The 22166-nt window shown below is 34.5% G+C and overlaps 2 protein-coding genes across 4 annotated transcripts; one reads left to right on the top strand and one right to left on the bottom strand.

Moving 5' to 3' along the window:
• Nucleotides 1-9003: 9003 nt before the first annotated feature.
• On the bottom strand, nucleotides 9004-19865 carry LOC106427669 (cellulose synthase-like protein B3). 3 transcript variants are annotated; one of them, XM_048754958.1, is made up of 9 exons: nucleotides 19394-19865; nucleotides 18945-19263; nucleotides 18459-18575; nucleotides 18262-18384; nucleotides 16541-16744; nucleotides 16275-16410; nucleotides 10308-10489; nucleotides 9868-10226; nucleotides 9004-9671 (listed from the first exon to the last, which is right to left on the bottom strand). In XM_048754958.1, exons 1-9 carry the CDS (start codon nucleotides 19654-19656, stop codon nucleotides 9653-9655), a joined length of 1722 nt encoding a protein of 573 aa, XP_048610915.1. In that variant the 5' UTR covers nucleotides 19657-19865; the 3' UTR covers nucleotides 9004-9652. The 3 variants fall into 3 exon arrangements, with proteins under 3 accessions (XP_048610915.1, XP_048610913.1, XP_048610914.1); XM_048754956.1 differs by having other exon boundaries at nucleotides 9876-10226; XM_048754957.1 differs by having other exon boundaries at nucleotides 9876-10226; nucleotides 10308-10471.
• Nucleotides 13171-14986, top strand: LOC111205486. The gene has a single exon (XM_048754960.1). The coding sequence runs from the start codon at nucleotides 14101-14103 to the stop codon at nucleotides 14941-14943; it is 843 nt and encodes a 280-aa protein (XP_048610917.1). The 5' UTR covers nucleotides 13171-14100; the 3' UTR covers nucleotides 14944-14986.
• Nucleotides 19866-22166: the final 2301 nt, after the last annotated feature.

The following is a 22166-nucleotide window of genomic DNA, read 5'->3' as shown; positions in this document are numbered from 1 at the left end:
AATGGACAGGTTTCAAAACAGAATCACCACAAAAATCTGTTTCAGCTTTATGTGAATTCTGTTCCAGCAATGTGCTAACCATAAAATCTTCCAAAGCATATGAGGATGCAAACAAAATTCCAGTGATCAGTTCATGTCCATAAGATCTCAGACTAAAGCTATTTTCTTTGAAGACAAATGAATCAAACGATTTTCTAGAGCAGAAAACTAGTTGTTGCAAATCAAGCTCAATGACTTTTCAAGATGATCAAGACCAGAAAGTTTTATGTCATTGGAACTGACTTTATCAAACAGATCAGGCAGAAAATTAATCAAATCAAGTTTCTCACAGTGGTCTTGAATGTATGTGGTCAAAGGCGTAGGAGTTGTGCCGGGATCAAAGCAAAGTTGGTTTTCCATGATGATGGATGTTATGCTTGGTGCTTCCGCTTCAAAGGTTGGACCAGGTTCGCCTTCCTCATCAAATATGGGACCTAGATCATCGTCCATGGGTCTCCTGGTGCCAAGAAGCAGTCCTTGATGTGAGTAGTCGAATGGTTCTTCCTTAAAATCCTATGAAAATAGAACAAGACTACTCGGATGCTCCGGTTCAAAACAGGTTAGTCCATTAGTCTCTTCATCATCAAACATAAAATCAGATTTTGGAGATGGAAGATCACATTCATCCTCACAAATGATCAAACTTTCAATCATCTCTTCATCATACTCATCAAAAATTGGTAAAGAATCTGAAAAATCTTTTTGATCTTCAAGGTTGTTTTCAGATTTACCTTTGGGTTTTTCATTGATGAATAAGGAAGGCTTAGCTACAGATGCACGTGTGGTTGTGCTCTTCTTTTGGATCTTGCTGACGTCCTTGAGGGCTTTCACCACACCCTCCACAAGGTTGTCACAAAACTCCCAGACTTCAAACTGACTGAAAAGCCTTCTTTGATCAGCTTCAAACATCTTAACCTGAAAGTTCTCAACACAAAAGGTTAACAGATAAAAATAATCCTCACACTCTCAAGTGTTTGATCTCACCCACACAAGTGTTTCTCTCAGATTTTATGGTCACTCAAGAGTCTCCTCTCAAAGTTCTAAGAGAACAAATCAAATAACCCAATGGATTTCTCCAAGCAAGCAAGAGATGAACACAAGATAGAAAGATAAAGAGAATTGGTTTTGAAATCCGTATTAACCACTCCAAGGCTGGATTTCTCCTCAGCCAGCAGGATTTCTCTTCCACCACCTAGCCAAATAAATCAAACTTTTTTTTTTCTTTTCTCATTTTTTTTGATAGATCTTTTTTTTTTTTTTTCTTTTCTTTTCTCTTTTTTTTTTTATAGAAGAATGGCGATAGGTAAGGTAGTGGCCCGGATTTGAGATAGAAAGATGAAGAAGAAGTGTTTAGAAATGAAAGATGAGAAAGATGGATAGATAGTACCGGTTGAGTGGCTCTGATACCACTTGATACGCCCTAAAATAGGGAAGGATCACTCGACCGGACTAAAGGGATATGAACTCGCCAAAAGGGAGAACTGATGGATTGAACGGTGACACAATGGGTTGCGGATGGCCCAATGATACTACCAGACTTCAGTTGGTGCTTGATATGACTCACAAGTCCACCAAAAGAAGGATTTCTAAACGTTGCCTGATATGACGCACAGGTCCAACGAATTAGAGGCTGTTTACTCGGAGATAACCTCACCAAGAAACAAAGAAGTGTTCTACAAAGAACAAATAGATAAACTCAAATAAAAGGGGAAAAAGCTTATCTTATTTCGTGGCTCTTAGGCCCTATATATAGGATTACAAGTTGTAGAAATCCAAAGAAGAATGTGCTAAAAACAAGACATGGAAACTAGAAATGAAGACTTTGACTAAAGACCGAAATTAATGATTTTTGTTGAATTCTTTTTCCCATGCACGACCAAGACTTCCTTGCTGACTCCCTCTTGGCATTCTTGATGAGAATGGGCTTGAAATGGACTGAGGAAAGGTCTGGTAGAATTTGGTGTAAAACCGACCCAAATTGAATTTGTTATGAATTTTTCTTTGGGCTGAAAAATGCTTATTTCGCCCAGCAACTAAACCAGCTCCATCTTCAGTGTCACTTAGCTCATTCAGCTCCAAGCTAGTATCACTTAGCTCACTCAGCTCATCTAGCTCATCTACTATCACTTCAGCTGGTTTCAGCTCAAGCATACTCTCTTCAGCTGGTTCCAGCTCGTCCTCAGTCTCATCAGCTGGTTTTAGATCAATATCCTCACCATTAATCCATCCTGGTTTGTCTTTTGTTGAAGAATCATCTGGCTCAGCCATGGTCGCATCATCCTGGCCCGGGTCTATGATCCGAGGCGCATCAGCTAGTATTCCAGCTCATGTGAGCTGATTAAGTCATGGTGAACTAGTTTACAGCTGCACCTAGCTAGCTGAGCTTGATCCGGACCTCATACAGCTTCCGGTTCACTCATCCAGTTCCTTATTACATGTTTCCCTCATATTCTGGTTAAGTTTCAGCTTCCTGATGCCCTTAACCTTCATTTTGTGCCATAGTACGCTTATCTCAAGGTCTTACGACCTGACTGGTGCGTCTCCTCGCACCATGGTCCGTCTGGACGATCCTATCTAGGATCGGGGACATGACAGGATCGGTGCTACCACCAAGCGACCTAGGATGAAATATATAATATAAAGGAGAAAAATGAGATGGATTAAACAAGAACTAGGGTTTCTTACCTCAACATAATAAAAGATCTGCCTAGAACATCCAGTAAAACAAGATCAAATAACAAGTAATGAGGATAAACTCTGACGGTGCCAATATGAGATCAAGCCACCTCATTCGGTCCATGCGTTCTTCATGTTGTCGCTTGAGAGCTCACCACCTAAATCTGTGCCCGTGAGTTCAACACCATCACGCAATCAAGTTACCACATTGGTTCATGCTTAATCCGCCACTGTGTTTACACGGTCACGTCACCTTGTTCGGTTCCCGCATGATCCGAGCAGACTGTCTACCTGCTTCGGCGATGAATCATGCTACCTCATTCGGTCTCCGTATTACCCATCAAAAAACGATGCAACGCCCAAGAACTCTCAATCACGTTGCACCGACACTCATAGGCCTTTAGACCTCTCCTATCTCATATACACTAACTACACATGCTTAATCCCCACGCAATGCAAACATCCTCATACAAGTTTCAATTATCATACAATCATATTCATTTTAGCAATATATGAGTAGATCTAGGTATTCACGCACTACAATACAATAGGTGTATATATATATATACGATATAGTTCACTTATCAAACAAATATGTGTATGCTCATAGTTAACACGCATGTATGAATGATTTAAATAGTAAATCCCACTATGAAGCAATAATGTAAGAGGGAAGAAAGATCACATCAGGTCTTACATTGGCATTAGATATGCGAACATAATGGAGGGGAGAAGCAGATCTATAACAGAAGGCTTTCACTGAACCTGATTTACAAGAGAAAAGATCAGTGTTACCACCAAGCGACCTAAGATGAAATATCTAATATAAAAGAGAAAATGAGATGGATTAAACAAGAATTAGGGTTTCTTATCTCACCTGTGACAAGATGTAGAAAGAAGACAAGAAGAGATCTAAATACATCTAGGTTTGTTAGGGATCTTCGATGGCTTGGCTCCGGCATGCACAAACGGAAAACAAAGAGAGAGAGAGAGAGAGAGAGAGAGAGAGAGAGAGAGAGAGAGAGAGAGAGAGAGACGCAAGTGAGAGAGAGAGAGACGCAAGTGAGAGAGAGTATGGCCAAGAGAGAAAGTATGGCCAAGAGAGAAAGAGAGAGAAGAGAAGAAAGAAAAATCTTGACGGCTAAGGTTTTCAGATTTCTCTGAAACTTTGCAGAGCTTCGCTCTAGGTTTATGATGGGAGACAAAGAAAAGGCCGCCTTCTATTTATAAGATAAGAATTTAAAAACTCTAGGGCTTATTATGCGGAACAGAAAAAAATAAGGGTTAATGAGCTTTGGGCCAAATTAAGTTAATAATAATAATAAAAATTCATCTTGGTTTAAGAAAAATTGGGATGTGACAATATTATAAGAAAAAAACAAGTCATTACTTCCTTGCATTGCCTTCTTTTTCTGGAAAACATATGTGATGGAGTCTTATTTTTTCACCTGACCAACTGGATTCAATCATAGCCTTTTTAACAAACAAACAAAAAACTCTAGATTCAATTACTTGGGAATAATCTATTATTTTCTGTGGAAGTCTATTTGGTCCAGTAGTTTGACTAATGGTTCATTAATGATTCTATACCAGGAGATCTGGATTTCTAGTCTCAGAAAATATGGAATTATGCACATGTTGCTTTTAAATATTTTTTATTGGAAAAGAAACTTATAATATATGACCAATAACCACCATCTCTAAACATATCACCAAGGTTCTAAAATGCAGACACGTTTACGCGGCAGTTAAACCAGTTGGATAGTATCCAATGAATGCAAAACAATCAAATATATAATTTTAAAATGTATCCAATGAGTGCAAAAAAGTTAAATATACAATTTTAAAAACAGTTAGTCATTTTTGAGTGACAAATGTTGATTGTATAGTTGAGTTATTACTTTCAGAAATAATTAAAGTATTTTTATATTTAAAAACAGTAAAATATATAGTAAGTCTTTTAATATTATACTAATACGAGGCTAAAATTAATATACTCTATTAATACGAGACTAAAATTAATATACTCTATTAATATAATTCTTATATCCTTGATTATAATAAAATTATATGGTAAATTATTTAAAATAATATTAATCAATGAAAAAGTTTATTATAATATAAATTAAAAAAATAAGAGCAATATATTAATACATGACTAGAGTTAAGACTCTATTGATATAATTTTGATTATAATAAAATTGACATGCTTATTTTGTAATAGGAAACATCAATGAAGAATAATAAAACTTGCTTGTTGTATTCTTGGTTGTATTCTTTGTTATTTTATACTTTTACATACTTAATTTTTTATATGTTAACCGAAATACATGTATTTTACGTATTACTATAAATGTTAAATTGATTAATTACTTGTAACTATTTTACTTCTAAATAATATAAATTGGTAAACAAAATAATGCAAAAATAGAAATTGTTATAAAAAAAACTTTTTGTTCATTAATCTTTGGTTTTTTTTACTAATCAAAAATCATGTCATAAAAAGACTTTTTGGAGACTTATAATAAAATTTATAGAATTAACAATATATCTCAATAATCTTTTAAGATTATACAATACCAAGATTTTTGATTTTCAAATTATTTAAAATTATTTAAAATAAAAAGGTTGTTTTTAATAGTTATGATTATTTTTTAAAATTATAAAATTATAAACATAATATATAATTTTCGTAAAATATTTATATACGCGAATTCGCGGGCAACCACCTAGTTTCCAATTAATTCTTAATAAGTTTTAATTTTTTTCAATATTTAAATTTAATGCATCTGAAAACAACTAAAATAATTCAATTTGCTAACGTAAACAAAAAAACGCAAAATGATATAAAATAACAATTGAACTCATTACCTTCATCAGTTCCCAATCTTTAGTGAATTCAGAATCCCTTGAAGAGGGCAGAGGGTTCAAGAAATATCTAAAAGGAGCTCTAACTCTAACTTTGTATTTCTTGCAGAAAGGAACCCAAATCTTGGCGAACTTAGAAGCTTCCTTGAGAGAAAAGTATGTGAGAGGTGAGCATCCTGTTGGGCCTAATTATTAAGCATATTGGCTCAAATAATGAAAGGCAAATGTGAAAACGAAATGGGCTTACGGGCTCTTAGTAAAAGTTTTGTTGGCTTTAATGAAAAGAAATAAGAGAGTCCCACATCGGTTAAAACATGAGATGTTGTGATGTATACATGGTATCACACTCTTCTTGGATTAAACGGCTCAGAGGAAGACAGAGTTTCCCACGCGCGCTGCCGCCTTCTGGCTCGGCTCGGCGTGGGCGTGGGTCTTGGTTTTGGTGGACCAACTTAAGCTCAATGTTTTGCCAGAGCATGACATTTGTGTGTAAACGACATGTAGTTCGTATAAAAACGACACAAAGTTTATCTGTTCGAAATGGATCAGAACGAGTCAACAAGAGAGAAACTTGCGGAAAAAGCTGCTCAACGATCCACTCTAAGATCTTTGAGAGATTTTAGAAAAACGTTTGCAACAGTTTCGAAAAACCGCTCCACGTCTCCTCTTTAAATATGAACTCTCCTCCTCTTCATTTTTCACTGCTTTTTACATCGAAACCAACAGCAAAAAATCCCTTTGTGTAAGTCATAAATACGAGAGTGTTTCATAGAGTTTATAGTTCGATAGGGCGATCAGAAGTGTGGTTCGTCTGCCATGGTTGTATCATGGGACTCTATATTCGTATAGTCCCGTCTCACTAACGGAGCAAATATTTTAAGATAAGGAAAGAGATCATATCTCGACTCCATGTCTGTTTGCGAATACGATTTCTTATCGTTCTTGTATTCTTTTTTTACATTCGTCTATTTCCTTAACTTCGCTTTTATTATATCGTTTAGGTATGTGGCTCTACGCATCCATCGTCTGAAACATAACATGCTAGTTTATTCGCCGGATTATTCACAGCTAGCAGAGAAAGCAGGGTGTTCACCACAAGAATCGGCGGCTCTTTGACGGGAAGTCATGAACTCTGAAATGATAATTACGATGCAAATTCATAATTTTTTTGGAATGTTAACTTCACAACCGAAAAGAGCGTGGTGTACCAGCTAGCTAGAACTATACATAAAATTAAAAAGAATCTTAATTTTAATGTATACTAGACCCTAATGAATTTTCAGTTTTTAATTATTTATTTTATCAAATGATGTATTTGTAATATTCATTCATATTATATTCATGAAGTAAATATTTTTTTTTTGCATCTTAAACTATCGATTTTTTTACGAATGTGTGATATCATATAAAAAATATAAAAAAATGAGTATAGAGTTAATTAGATAATTTTAAAAACAGAAATTTTTCTTTCGTGTGCGATATCATATAAATAATGATCCGCCCAGTTAACAAAAATCATGATTATTTTATGTGTAATTTTTTTTATTTTGACCATTTCCTTATAACTATATTAAATTTTACATATTTTAACTAGAATATTTTTAATATCTTTACCTTTTTATTTGAAATGCAACTCAATATTGTTTTAACAATTATAACAAAATATTTAAAAAAAAAAATTAGAATTTGTTTGAAAAATATGAAAATTACATTTTAAATTAAAATTATCTTAAAATATGATAAGTTTTGATGTAAACGAAAACTCAAATTATGTCAAAAATAATGATATTCAATGATAATAACAATTTTAATTGATTATTTTTTAAAAAAATACATTTACAAAAATATTGTTTGAAAGAAAATTCATTTATCTTTCAAATATAAAATAAAAATATTATAATTAAATAATAAAAAAATATAAATAAAAACCATAAATTTAGCAAATGACAACTAAATTATATTATGTAATTTTCTTTCTAACAATTTATCAAATGACAAATGAGTTATGAGCAAATAATACCATATAATTTTTAAAAACATAGCCATTCTTAAATATTTTTTGAATAAATAATTATTTTTAAATTTGATCAACTTAAAATAATATATGTACAATTGTGTGAGTCAAATTCTAGTTTTATTGATGCATGTTATATATTAGTGCTGCATGTTTTAGGTAACATTTTAATGATGCATGTTTTTAAAAATCTCTATTATTAAAATTATGCACGTAAGGATAACTCATTTTTTTGGTTGATCAAAAGACATTATGTCCAAATTTATTTAAGGATATTTCATTAATGTAACTGAAAAAGACAAACAATAAAATAGGAAGTTTAAATTCATTTAAGCATATTTCATTAATGTAACTGAAAAGACAAGTAATAAATTATGCAGTTTTATTCGTTTAAAGATATTTCATAAATGCAACTGAAAAATACAAGCAAAAAAAAAAGAGTTTAATTAACGAAGTAGAACATTCAAATGGGTACTTCTGAGTATATAACTGTGTATATGAAAACGGTACCTTTCGTCAAGTCTATCTAGATGAGGTTTATATTCAGCAGGAGTCCATTTAATGCACGTAATAAGTAACCAAATGAATAAGAAACAAGATTCACAGAGTAAAGCCACGACCCAAACGGTGTCGTTTTGGTTCATACGTTGAATCCGGTACAAGAGAGGAGAAAAGGGAAGTCCGAGAATCGTGAGATCCTTTCGCAAAGAGGAGGAAGTGAAGAGCTTGAATCCGCCATGGGAGAAGAAGCTTTGTCAAGTTTTTTTTTTTTGCGTATATGTTCCGAATAGTTACCTACGTCACGTCTATATATACTACTATTAATTAATGCTACTATTGTCCTGTCAAAGTAGTGTATTATGGTCATCAACATGATTATTTTATACGTGGACCGTAATTAAGCAATAAATGACGTATATTAACATAAAACAAAATCAAGCTATGTGAGATGATTTGTTTTTGCGTATGAGAATATTATATCATTGATATGAAATTCAGGAACATGAATCTAATATTAGTATTATAATATTTAGCCAAATACTTATGTATATATCTTCATGTCCGAGGCGAAAATGGCACGTGAGGTGTTTGACTTCTAAGAAAACGTAGATGGTTTGGAGATGTTAACGTTCCGTAATGTGATAATGTATTATGTACGCTTACATAGTTAGCACTGCAAAAATAATAATAAACTTATAAATAATGAAAACTGGTGTACTGATCAATTCCGAGGTCTTTACCGCTAAGTCATTGAAATGCTCTTAACATTTTTACCAAAAAAAAAAAAAGTCATTGAAATGCGCCAGTGCTAGCGTGGTGGTTCAAATTCATCTCAAGCATGCGCATGGTCACGTCAAGGAACCCTTTTTCTTCAATTTGGTGGAACTATTATTTTATGACTTTAATAAATAAAAACTAATTTCATAAAATATCATTAATTATTCATTGGTACAATGTCATGATAAACTTAGTTTTGTTGCATAAAAAACCCACATCGCTATATAAACTACTTTCCTACAGAAAATACAACAAATAACACTGCTAAAAATGCAGCTTTAGAGAGCGTAGACAATGGAATACCATATTTTCCCTTCTCAAATAAACCCTTTAGAAATGGAAGAAACAACATAACCACCAAAATACATGCACAAGCCTCTACAAAAGTCGAACCACCTCCTCCGTAGATATGACTTACTGGTTGTAGACCCACTAAAAACCCGGCTATAGCGGCTAGATTGACCAACACAATGAACGTGCCAGGCAAAAAATAAACTGAGTCGTCAAATTCAAATTTACCAGCATTTGGGTCCGCACTACAAGATGGTCCATCCCCAGTCCCTGACCTTGTCTCGTTGAAAGTCTTTTTTGTAACAATGAACACGGTTTTCGAAACTCCAAGAAGCTTGAATATGATATCAGTGATACTAAATAACCAAATACAAGTAGCTTTTATCCTCCAAAATGACTGGGAGGTATACCATGAATGTACCGAAAAACCAAGGCTCACAAATTCCCATAGAGTGTAAAGGCAATGCATCCCCACAAGTGTGACAGTTATGCCTGAACAAAGTCCCTAAAGCCACACAAAACAAGGTATTTCTAATTATTTATGATATAAATAGAACCATATTAATAACGATATTATGATACCTTCCATAGTTTCATATAAAATGCCGTTTCAAATAAGAATTTTTAAAAAATATTTATCTGCAAAAACTTTAAACAACAAACGGATGAAACATATATTAAAGTGAGAGAGAGAAAGTCACCTACTCACCTTTGGAAACAATGCCGAGTTGTGGAGTAGACAAAAAGCAGGCAAGAGACAATAAGCGAGCTCAGGGATTGACCTTAAACCCCAAGTGAAGATGTGAATATAAGCCAATCGTTGTCGAAATCTCAATTTTTGACTAAAGATACCAATCAAGGGGCTATGTTTGTTGAAAAGGACTTCGAGCATGCCCGTCCCCCATCGCCGTTGCTGAACCATGGCCTCTGGTCCTCCTGGTGGCATACAACCTAGAAATGCGGGTTGAACCGGATATATATATGAACTAGTCCATCCTCTCGAATGGATATCTATACTCGTGTTCACATCTTCCGCTGTTGAATCGTACAACCACCCGATCTACATGATATATATAATATAACAATATAAATATTTGTGTTTTATTATAGACTATTATGATTAAAGTGAGAAGAGTGTTACGGTTTTCCCCCAACTCGTTTGGGACTCGTATTGACACTGCCCTACTTCTCTGGCCTCGTCAAGAAAGTTTGTAAGAATATTTTGAGAATTTGATTTTCTTTGCAATGCATTGGCCACCGATTTCCTTATCTCCTTTGAACTCCCAAATTTTCTCGCCAAACTTTCTTCATCCAAAAATTTCCCTTGATGAAATAAGATGAGCCGTATGATTTGATAAATGAATAATTTATAGGGCTTATTTGCCAAATAACCAAAAAAAAGAAAATTAGATTTGTAAAGAGAGGTAAGGAAAGATAGAAGAGAGAGAGCAGAAGAGAGGGGGTAGTTTTTGGGTAGTTGAATTTGTGTTTTTTTGGTTAGTAGACCTAATTTTCCACGATTATAATAGACTAGTAGAACAACAAAACTATTGCGCAAATATTGTATGATAGAATAAAAAGGTGAATATAATAGTGATATATGCATGAAACTTTGTTAAAATAATATTTTAACGAAATATATGACAGTGTGATATACCGAGTATTTCTTAGACCATAATTATCGGTGACTCTTAGTGAATTTTTAAAGTAAATGCATGAATTAATTAAATGGAAACAAAATAAAGGAGGAGATAATGGATCCTTATTTTGGGATTTTCGGAACCGTTTTTAAAAATGGGTTTGGAAACACGCGTCGCCTTCAAAGCGTCCCCTTTTATTTATTTTTTTTTTCTTTCTTCTCATTTCTCTCTTTCGTCTCGTTTTCTCCGTCTCCAAAAGGCGATGGCGACGACGACTCTCCTCACGGCATGTTCCCCCGGCTTCTGTCGTCTGCTCCGTCGGAAGATCGATCGAAACCGCCGCGTACGACCAGAGTCTCGGTCCTCACGGCGTCTCTCTCTTCTTCTCCGTCAGAAGACAGATCCAAACCCACTGTCGACGACGATTCTGTCGGTCCTTACGGCGTCTCCTCCGGATTGGAGAGTCTCTCAGGTGTCTGGTGAACGCTGCGGTGGTGAAGAAGTTCATGAAGGTAAGCCCCATCCATCGTCGATTCTTATTCCATGCATCTCTGATTCTGTATGATTTGAGCGCGTAGAGCGATTAGGTATCTTGGACTATAGACAATTACGGTTTTTAGGTTTGTGGTCATTGTAAAGCTTTGGTCTTTCATCGAAATTTGGTAGGCTTCTTGGTGGGTTTGTCTGATCGTTTTGTGAGTTGCATGTTTAGTGAGTTTTGTATGTTTGTTTTATTACGATTAGAGTCGACTCGAGTAAGATTCATTACAGTTTCTGTTGATGGCTAAAGAGCTTACGTTGTAACATCACACGTTGTAACATCACTTCTCGAAATGGCAGATGAGATTGTTATGTTTTAATTGATGTTTTGCGTCTAAGTAAAGACCAGTGTTGACTGTGTTGTTAATTATGGCAGGGACCGAAGCTCCGCCTCCCCTGTTTTCGAGAATAGTTTGGAGATAGGAAGATCACAGTCTTTCAGCTCGCGCCTGAAGCTCCTACCCCTGTCGGTGAAGCAACTACTACTTCCAACTGGCGTTGAGGTAACTTCCCACAAAACTTCTTGTAATTACTTTTTCTTAATTGCACAAATTGGATAGCAGTTAGGTTAATAAATGTGTGTAAGAGTTAGGTTGTTGTTAGTATGAATGCTTGCGATGAATGATTGTGCTGAATGGTTGGATAAACTGCTTGTTTGATTGTAACTCTAGGAATGTGTGGTAGTAATAAATATGTTTAGGTACTTGTCCACTCATCTCAACTCAAATTAAGTGAAAGAGTAAATACAATTACAAGACTCGTATCTAACTACATATTCTTCTTCTCTTCTCTATTAATCCTCCTGCTTTCTCTCTTTCTTTTAATCTTCATACACGATATTCTTCTTCCCTTTGATATGTCTTTCAATCTGTCCTCTCTACAAGACCCGTATCTAACTACATATTCTTATTCTCTTCTCTACTCTCTGATATTTTAGGATATGAATTCCACGAATCCATATCCTATGTCAGCCAATTTTGTTGACCTGTTGAACAGTCAACAAGAGAGTGTCGTTCCTGAACCCTGTCCTTATGCGAGTTTTCAACATGTCGAATCATCACATCTCCCTGAAACGTCAAGCTTCTGTGAAGACTCAACTACAGAGCGTAGAGAAAGGAAGAAGTGGACAGTCACAGACGACCTTGTGCTCATTAGCGCCTGGTTAAACACCAGCAAGGACCCGGTGGTGGGCAATGAGCAGAAAGCAGGGGCGTTTTGGAGCCGCATTGCGGCTTACTTCGCAGCCAGTCCAACGGTGGAAAGAGGTGCAAAGCGTGAGGCTATTCAATGTAAGCAACGATGGCAGAAGATGAACGATCTAGTCTGTAAGTTTTGTGGATCCTATGCGGCTGCAACTAGACAGAAGACAAGTGGTCAGAATGAGGCTGACACTGTGAAACTGGCACACGAGATCTTCTACAACGATCACAAGATCAAATTTAACCTCCACCATGCTTGGGAGGAGCTGAGGAATGACCAAAAATGGTGTGAAGTTGCTAGTAGGAAGATTGATGGAACCAGCAAGAAGAGAAAGTTTGATGATGGAGCTCAATCAGAGAGCTCTCAAGCAACGTCTGCTCTCGGTGATCAACCCACCAAACGCCCTCCTGGTGTTAAGGCGGCGAAAGCAGCCTCTGGTAAGAGAAGCATTGCAGTTGACCAGGCTGCGTCTGAGTTTCAGACGATGTGGACTGTTAAAGAGAAAGACATGGCTGCGAAAGAGAGACTTAAGAAGATGGGGTTGCTTGAGAGTCTCATATGCAAGAAAGAGCCACTTTCTGAGTACGAGGACGAGCTAAAGAATAAGCTAATTAGTGAGATGTTGGGTAATTAGTGAATGTAACAAACTTGGATGTCGGTTTCATGTTATGTGTTCTGTTTGTAGTAATAAAATCATGTTATGTTTCATGTTATGGGTTGTATGTCTTTATGTTTCAATGTTATAAATGTTTCTGTTGTATGTGATATATGATGTTATGTTAATGCTCAATGTTCTGTTTCTTGTTCAATGTGTTATGTTTGTGCTCAATACGATGTGTTTCACGTTTTAATAATTGTGTGTTCTGTTTCTTTGTGCAGAGATATGAAGAGAGTGTCATGAGATGTCTGGAAGTAGACACAAGATGGACGTTTAGTCACGAGAGGTTTGTTTGTTTGTGTCACGTTCGGTCACAAGAGCATGCAGAGATATGAAGAGAAGTTTGTTTGTTTGTGTCACGAGCTGTGTGTATGTGGGCTTGCTGTTTCTAGTTTGTTGTTTTCCTATAGTCACGAGTGTAATATGATACGTCTTTGGTTATATAAACGGTTCATTCACCAAGCATTTGAATGAGAAATTATTCTTCTCTTCCTCTCACCAACTACCAAAGAATAAATTGTTGCTTCTTCTCCTTCTCTCCCAAAGTTTCATTCTTTACTTTCCTTTCTCTCCAAAATTTAAATAAATTTCAGTCTCTCCTTGAAACTTAAATTTTCTTAAAAACTTTCCATATCTTGATCACAAATATGGCTTCGTCATCTCATCACACTTTTGAGGGAGAGGGAGAGGGGGTTGATGATGAAACGTTTGATCAATATTTCGATCAAACTCTTCAAAATTTATCCATTGAGTGTGATCGAGAAGGCGAAAGAAAAAAAATAAAACAACGAGTCCATATCGAACGGAATCGTGAAGAAGGCGATATACGTTTATAGAATGATTATTTCAGTGAAACTCCGACATATCCTAAAAAACTCTTCCGACGACGATTTAGAATGAACAAGTCATTGTTCATTCGTATTGTTCATCGACTCTCCAATGAAGTTGAATACTTTCGACAAAAGAAAGATGCTCTCGGAAGGCTTGGTCTCTCTGCACTTCAAAAGTGTACAGCCGCCATTCGTGTCTTGGCCTATGGTTCTGCGGCTGATGCTGTTGACGAATACCTCCGCCTCGGTGAAACTACCACTCTTGCATGTGTGGAACATTTTGTAGAAGGAGTAATAAATTTATTCGGCGATGAGTATCTAAGAAGACCAACACCGGCTGATCTTCAACGTCTACTTTATATTGGTGAGCAACGTGGATTTCCCGGGATGATAGGAAGTATCGATTGTATGCATTGGGAGTGGAAGAATTGTCCCACCGCTTGGAAAGGGCAATATTCACGTGGTTCGGGAAAACCCACAATCGTTTTAGAGGCGGTCGCTTCGTATGATCTTTGGATATGGCATGCGTTTTTTGGACCTCCAGGTACCTTAAATGATATCAACGTTCTTGATCGCTCACCTGTTTTTGATGACATTATAAAAGGTCAAGCTCCGCAAGTTACTTACTTTGTCAATGGAAGAGAGTATCATTTGGCTTACTATCTCACTGATGGTATTTATCCGAAATGGGCAACTTTTATCCAATCTATTCCAATACCACAAGGTCCGAAAGCGACTTTATTTGCTCAACATCAAGAAGCTGTCCGAAAAGATGTCGAGCGTGCTTTTGGAGTCTTGCAAGCTCGTTTTGCCATTGTTAAAAATCCAGCACTTTTTTGGGATAAAGCCAAAATTGGGAGGATTATGAGAGCATGTATCATACTCCATAATATGATAGTAGAAGACTAACGAGATGGATACACTCATTTTGATGTGTCAGAGTTCCAACCAGGAGAAGACACCGGAACTTCACATGTCGATCTCACGTATTCTACAGATATACCTTCAAATATCGCCAATATGATGGGTGTTCGAACTAGAATTCGTGATAGACAAATGCATCAACAGCTCAAAGCTGATTTGGTTGAACATTTGTGGCGTAAATTTGGACGTGGTGGAGACAACAACTGAGTTTGAAATGTTTCTTTCAAAATATTCTTGATTAATGTACTACTCTTTATTTTTATGTTTATTTTTAAATCTATGTTTTAAATGTTATCTTTTAATATGTTTGTTTAATAAATAAATTTTATCTTTTAAAAAAAAATTTAAGAACCCCTAATTAAGAAACTCCCATTGGATCGCTTAAAATGAGAGTTTCTTAACGACAATTCTTAACCCCACTTAACTAGAGTTAAAATATTAAATAATCACTAAAAACCCCCTTTAAGGATCAAGGGATAATTATGCTCTTAGGCCACTTGGGAACCTTAGTGAGGTTCCAAAAAAAATTTATTGCGTGGACTCCACAAAAACCATAAGAATCGGTCACATAAGTTATGAATAAGAATCGATTTTGGAGTGTTTCTTGCACTGTTCACGGGCTCCACTCGCACGTGGCGGTCTGCGATTGATTCGTTTTTAAATTTTTTTTTCAGACAAAAAAAATTCATAAAAAACCGTGCCATTGGTTTGAGCTAGACCTGAGACGGATCGGATATCCGGGCAATTTTAAGGTATCCGGATCCGGATCATTATCCAGCGGATCCATAATTTTACTATCCTTATCCGGATCCGGGGTTCTCGGATATCCGGGTGTCGGATATCTTTGTTAAAATTGTAATATCCGGCGGATATCTGAATCCGGATTTGGATCCTTAATATAAATAAAAAATAATATTAATATATATAAAATATTAACAATAATTTAAAAATAAAAACATATATAATGTTTTTAATTATTTCTATGTATAACATTACAAAATTTACATAAAATTTATATATACTATTATAAAAATGAAAATATATTAAATAAAATTAATTTTTATATATAAGTATTACTATTTTTGAAATATTTATTAATAAAACTTACGGATCCGGATATTCGGACTAAAAAATTAAGATATCCGGATCCGGCTTTGACGGATCCAACTTTTTACTATCCGGATCCGGATTCAGCCCCTCCGGATATCCGGATTTTCGGATCGGATCCGGATCAAATCTCGGATCGAATCCGGATCTCGGATAAAAGTTCCAGACCTAGTTTGAGCGATCTTATGGTTTTTGCCAATAGTACTTACTTGCATTAACTGAAGAAGGACTCCCATTTTCTTCTAAATCGTCTACTGAGAGACCGTACATAACTCTTCTAGTTTGGAAACATCCCGACCCTGAGTAAATTGATCCTTGGATTCCCGCAAATCCTCGTGACAAATGCTAATTTCCACAAGAAAACAAACAAAATAGTAGCAACCAAAGACCGATTAAGCATTGATTGAAAAAATTAATGAATTATATATATGGATACTATAAATAAACAAATAAAAGTAAGGATGAGAAACCGCACTGATTGTAAGACGACGAGTTCCTCGCAGTTAGAATCATAGAAATCTTGAGGGTATTGAACAAAAGCACAATGATTTATTGAATTCTTTGATTTTTGCAAAAATATACACATTGCTTGTCGCACCACATCTGCTTCATTCACAAACATGTCACAGTCTACGTTTAACATGTATGGTGCGTTTGTCATCAGCCCTGACACTCGGACCTGTTCAAATTCATCTTGCGATCATTACATTTTTAATTATTATAACAAACAAATAAAACTAATTAAGAACTACAATCATTAATAGTTGCAAAAACTGATGCTTCAAAAAAATTAAACTATATAGACTTCCATTCGAATTTTATTGATCTAATGTAGTTTGTATGGCATTCATATATACGATATGATGTTTAAATATAAATTTCAAAGGCAAGACCACCATGATTATAATTTGGTTATTACATGATTATTAATTGAACATAATACATGGTTACCTTTTCACTTCAACAATTATTAATTTTAAAATGTCACCTCCAATAAATTGAATGTTTATTCAAAAAAAAAAAATAATAGTTGGGCCCAATTATCTCACTCAAAAAATACATTATACCTAGATTAAGATCCGTGCCTTGAATAATTATTATATATATATCAAATAATTGAGAAACTGATAAATATTATGTATATAATTAAATTATGTATAGAATTAAATTGGTGAGAGCACCTTAATCAAACAATCGCTGCTGTTATTTATGTAAATAAATCCAAACAATGACTTTTATCTATTGTATATGATATCTAATTAAATTTAAAAGAAATCAACAGGTATTTATTGTATTTTAATATATTTATCTATTAAATTAGGTTTCTTATTCATATGGGTTTTGTGATAATTTTTATTTTATAACAAAATATTTAAATTACTTTAATAGTTTTAAAGTAATTAACAAAAAAATTAATATATAAATTTTAATAGTTTAATAATTTATAATTGGTTTTAAATTTCAATATATATTGTAAAATTAAAATATGAAATTTTCACTACTTTTACAATGCAATTTTTGAAATTTAACTACTCATGTTGTTTTATATGATATATATTTTAATTTTAATGATATTAATATATTAATATATATATATATATATATATAATCTGAATATCTATTAAATGAGACTTCCTACAAATATAATTTATGACTATCTGTATTTTGTTATAAAAAAAATTAAAGCTTTTGAGCACAAAATTTTTAATGCAGAATTTGTAATAGTTTTATTAATTTATAAAAAAAAATTTCGTATGGTCGATGTGATTTTTTAATTTATTTTAATAGTATAAAATTAATGACACCAATCAAATAATATATAGGGGTAGGGAAGAAGATCATCTCGTTCTCTTACTTTTTTTGTGACTAGAATGTTTTTTTTTTTTTTGTAACTTGACTAGAATGTTTCTGGGTGAGATTCATAGTCCTGAAGTACGACTCGATCATGTGATTCTTATAGTCATTTTATATATTACCTTCCCTTAAATATAAATATATATATATATATACATATTATATATATCAACGCTCATGATTTATTTTGCAAGCATGTTATAGCAAAATTAAAATAATGAGGTCAAATGTTTGATCTCGTATCTCAGCCAATATTGTAATGGTGGCACGGGACTCTAACACAATTAGGTACCAAAAAGTACACTAAATGAAAAAAAGAGAGATATGTGAGAAATCACTTACCAGAAAGTTCATGGCTCCAGCTTTGTAATGATGTAAATAGTTTGGCCTTTTCTCTCTTGAAACGTAGACAAAATGAGGGACCTCTTTTTCATCTCCCACACCTCCTTTGTTCTCCCATACCACCTTCAGATTTTATATATGTGACGGTAACTAATATTTTTATAACTAACTCTTTTATAATATAATTGTTGAAATACCTTAACTATAGTTGAATGATCATTTGGTTTTGTGTTTGAGAAAGCTTCAAAATCATCGTCAGCGTCCCAATCTCTGGTGGCATCTTCCACTTTCCCGCTTAACTTCTCGTACTCCCTCTTGAATATCATATCATTACATAAATTAGAAAGAATAAGAATATCAGATTTTGTAGAATTATTAATAACAGGAAAGCTAAGAGCAATTTCTCGGAAAACTTGTTTCTCTTGTTTTTTTTGAACATTATGTTTCTTGTTGACTAATTAATTTTTCTTTTTCTTCTATTTTCTATAAAGATTGATTTCTTCTTTTTTTTAACCATCATTTAAGGAATTTGTAAACTTTCCATCTGCTTGCAGTTTTAATGTTTGATAATTAGAAAAAAAAAGGGAAGGTCTTGTGTTTTACTTTAAAGTAACATGATATAATTAATTTGTTGTAAACGTAGAAACAAACTCATAGACCTAAAAATATAATCAAATACTGACCTTCGTCATTTCCCAATCCCTACTGAATTCTGAATCCTCTTTTGCGTCGAGAGAGTTCAAGAAATATCTAAAAGGAGCTCTAACTCTAACGTTATATTTTTTGCAGAAAGGAACCCAAATCTTGGCGAAGTTAGAAGCTTCCTTGAGAGAGAAGTAAGTGAAAAGTGAACATCCATCGTCTGAAACATAACATGCTAATTTATTCGCCGGATAATTCACAGCTAGCAGTGAAAGCACAGTGTTCACGACAAGAATCGGCGGCTCCCGAACCGGATCCGCCGTGGTTACAAACATATCTACCGATGGAAGCTCATGAACCCTGAAATCAATAGTTAGTTCATAAAAATAGACTTAATTAGAACATGGTAGCAGCTACCTAGAGGCCTAGATCTTTATACAAAAATTGATAAGCATATATGCTTTTTGTGTGCATATATATACTATGATACCTTTCATCAAGTCGATCCGGATACGGTTTATGCTCAGCAGGGGTCCATTTTATGCAAGTAATAAGCAGCCATATGAAAGTGAAAAAAGATTCACACAAGAAAGCTACGACCCAAACGTTGTCGTTTTGGCTCATATGTAGAATCCGGTACAAGAGAAGAGAAAAGAGAAGCCCGAGCATCGTGAGATCAACAGCTCTCAGAAAATATCTTTTGTATGAGATCTTTTCGAAAAGAGAAGGGAGCGAAGAGCTAGAATCCGCCATGGGAGGAGCTTTCTTGTGAGCTTTCTAAATAGTTTTACGTCTACCAAAGCTTGTACTCATAATGTGTATAGTGTTATGAAACGGAGTATACATATATATTATAATAAAAAAAGGACTGGTGAGAAGATATTGAGTAGATTTTTTGTTAACAAAAAACGAGTGACAAGAGAAATTGTAGCCACGATTAAACAAAAATGGACTACTGTGTCTTTTTACTCCGTTTTCTCTTGCGTGTAGTGTGATAAGGCTAAAGTCATGGATGAGTGGTCGTCGCAAAAAAAAGGAGAAAAAAATCACGTAATGGTTTTTCATTATTTTCTAGCTACCTAAAGTATAGAAAATATTTTCACTCTCGGACACATTTTATCTTATTTATTACACTATAAGTTACATTCTTCTACACACACTTTCTATAACTATTCTCTTCATTCTTAACTAAATCAGTTATCTGTTAGTTCAATCATAAAAGTCTAGTTCCCTTATAAAATAGATAAGTGGCGGACTTTCACCACAATCATTGATATGTCTCCAATTTCGACGGTCAAGATTTATTTTCCCAGATCTTGATTAGACTTATATCTACCAATATTCATAGCCATTAGATTAATTCATGTTCTTTCATCATCTACGACCAAAATTATTAAGCAAAATCATCATCTCTCTTGTTCTTGTTTACTTTTTTTTTCTTCAGATTGCATCTTCCAAATCTCATAATTGAAAACTTGGCTCACTACACAGTTCGAACCCGCTGGCAAAAAGTTCCAATTTCTATTACACTCATCGAAGAATCACTCATCTATTCAACCTCACCACCCATTCTCAAACCAAGTCTCATGCTACAACCATCATCGCCAACAACTTCCGTGGAAAGGGTTATGAATACCATGCTCAAGGCACTTCCTTTTAATCTCAAAGTTTGTACCTTTAGCTCCAAATTGACTGCTTCAATGGAGTTTTTGATATGTGTTACTATGTTGATGTAGTGGCTCGCATAAGAGAGATGTTAGAGCGTGACTGGATGGCACAAAAGAGCTTACCGTCCAATGTTTATGAAGACATCCTATGCAGGGCCCAAGTAGCTGAAACTACCAGCCAAGACCCCTCCCGGAAAGCACATCCACCTGAGATGATTCTTTACTTCTAAATAATCATTTCCTCTGTTTTGTCAATCTAGACTATTAGATGACAGTTCTAATAGCCTATAAAAGCTAAGAACTTTGTATTTCTCATTAATCTTCCAATCATCAATCAAAAAGCTTTTGTTTTCAATGTATTGTCTTTGAGAGTTCTGTTTTGCGAGTTAGGATAGTTTGTTGAATCAATCTTTAAGTCTCAAAGTATCTTGTGTTATAAATCTTGTGAATTCAAGCTTATATCAAATGTGGTCTTTTCAGCACTAACATTGATTGATATTGTACAATCAAAATAGTATGTGTACAATCCGACAGTGTACACTGTGTAAACGAATCTCAGGTTGTCCATGTGTACAATCATGCTTCTTTGTACGCATGTACACATTACCATGACATACATAGCATGCACAACCACACTTCAATCATGTTTCACCTACAAGTCGTATACATTCAAAAACCAAAATCAGTAGCCACAGATTTACACTTTACTACGGATTTGAGTTTCCCAAAAGAGTAACATGTACATTTTTGCTTCTTTGTACGCGTGTACACGTTAGCGTGTCAAACATAGCGCACACGGATTTGAATCCACCTGACAAGTCGTATAAATTCAAGAACCAATACAAGTCAAACATAGCACACAAGGATTTTAATCCACCTATACACTTTTCCACGAATTTTAATTCCCAAAATCAGTGGCCAGTACATTTTGCTCTATAATGCTACTAGCTGTCCACGCGGACAACTATGCGCTATTGTACGCATGTACACAAAACAGCAATATACACATGTTTTAGCCAAATAAACATCATATTTACACAATTCGATTATCATTTTGCAACAAGCATACATTAACCCACCAACTTCCACATTTTGCAACAAGCATATATCATTTTTGCAACAAGCATACAATATTTACACAATTCAATTATCATATTTACACAATTCGATTAGGTTTACACCTAACATGCATACATTAGCCCACCAAATTCTCACTTCGTCTCATCCCCCACTTCGTCTTGTGTACATATATACACACTCTCTCTATTGTCCATATGTACACACTCTATCTAATGTCCATATGTACACATGATCTTGTGTACACTTATTTCACTCACTATATAGATGATTGATTTAAACAATATTCATCCACCCCGTCAATGAAATATGTGATCCAGTTTATAATATTGTTTTAAATGGTTCTCAATGTAGAAGGTATTCAAATAAAAAATAATAAATAGATTTGCAATGGAGTAGTCAGTACTGCTATATGTTGGAAGGTTTACATTTTTGTGTACATGTAAATATCATTATATTGGTGTACACATGGATATTGTTTCAATAGTGTACACAAGGATATCGTTACAATGGTGTACA

The sequence above is a fragment of the Brassica napus genome, chromosome C4, assembly GCF_020379485.1.
Source record: "Brassica napus cultivar Da-Ae chromosome C4, Da-Ae, whole genome shotgun sequence".
In the NCBI taxonomy this organism is placed as follows: Eukaryota; Viridiplantae; Streptophyta; class Magnoliopsida; order Brassicales; family Brassicaceae; genus Brassica; species Brassica napus.
Note: the sequence above shows the minus strand (reverse complement) of the source record. Positions and strands in the feature narration are given on the sequence as shown.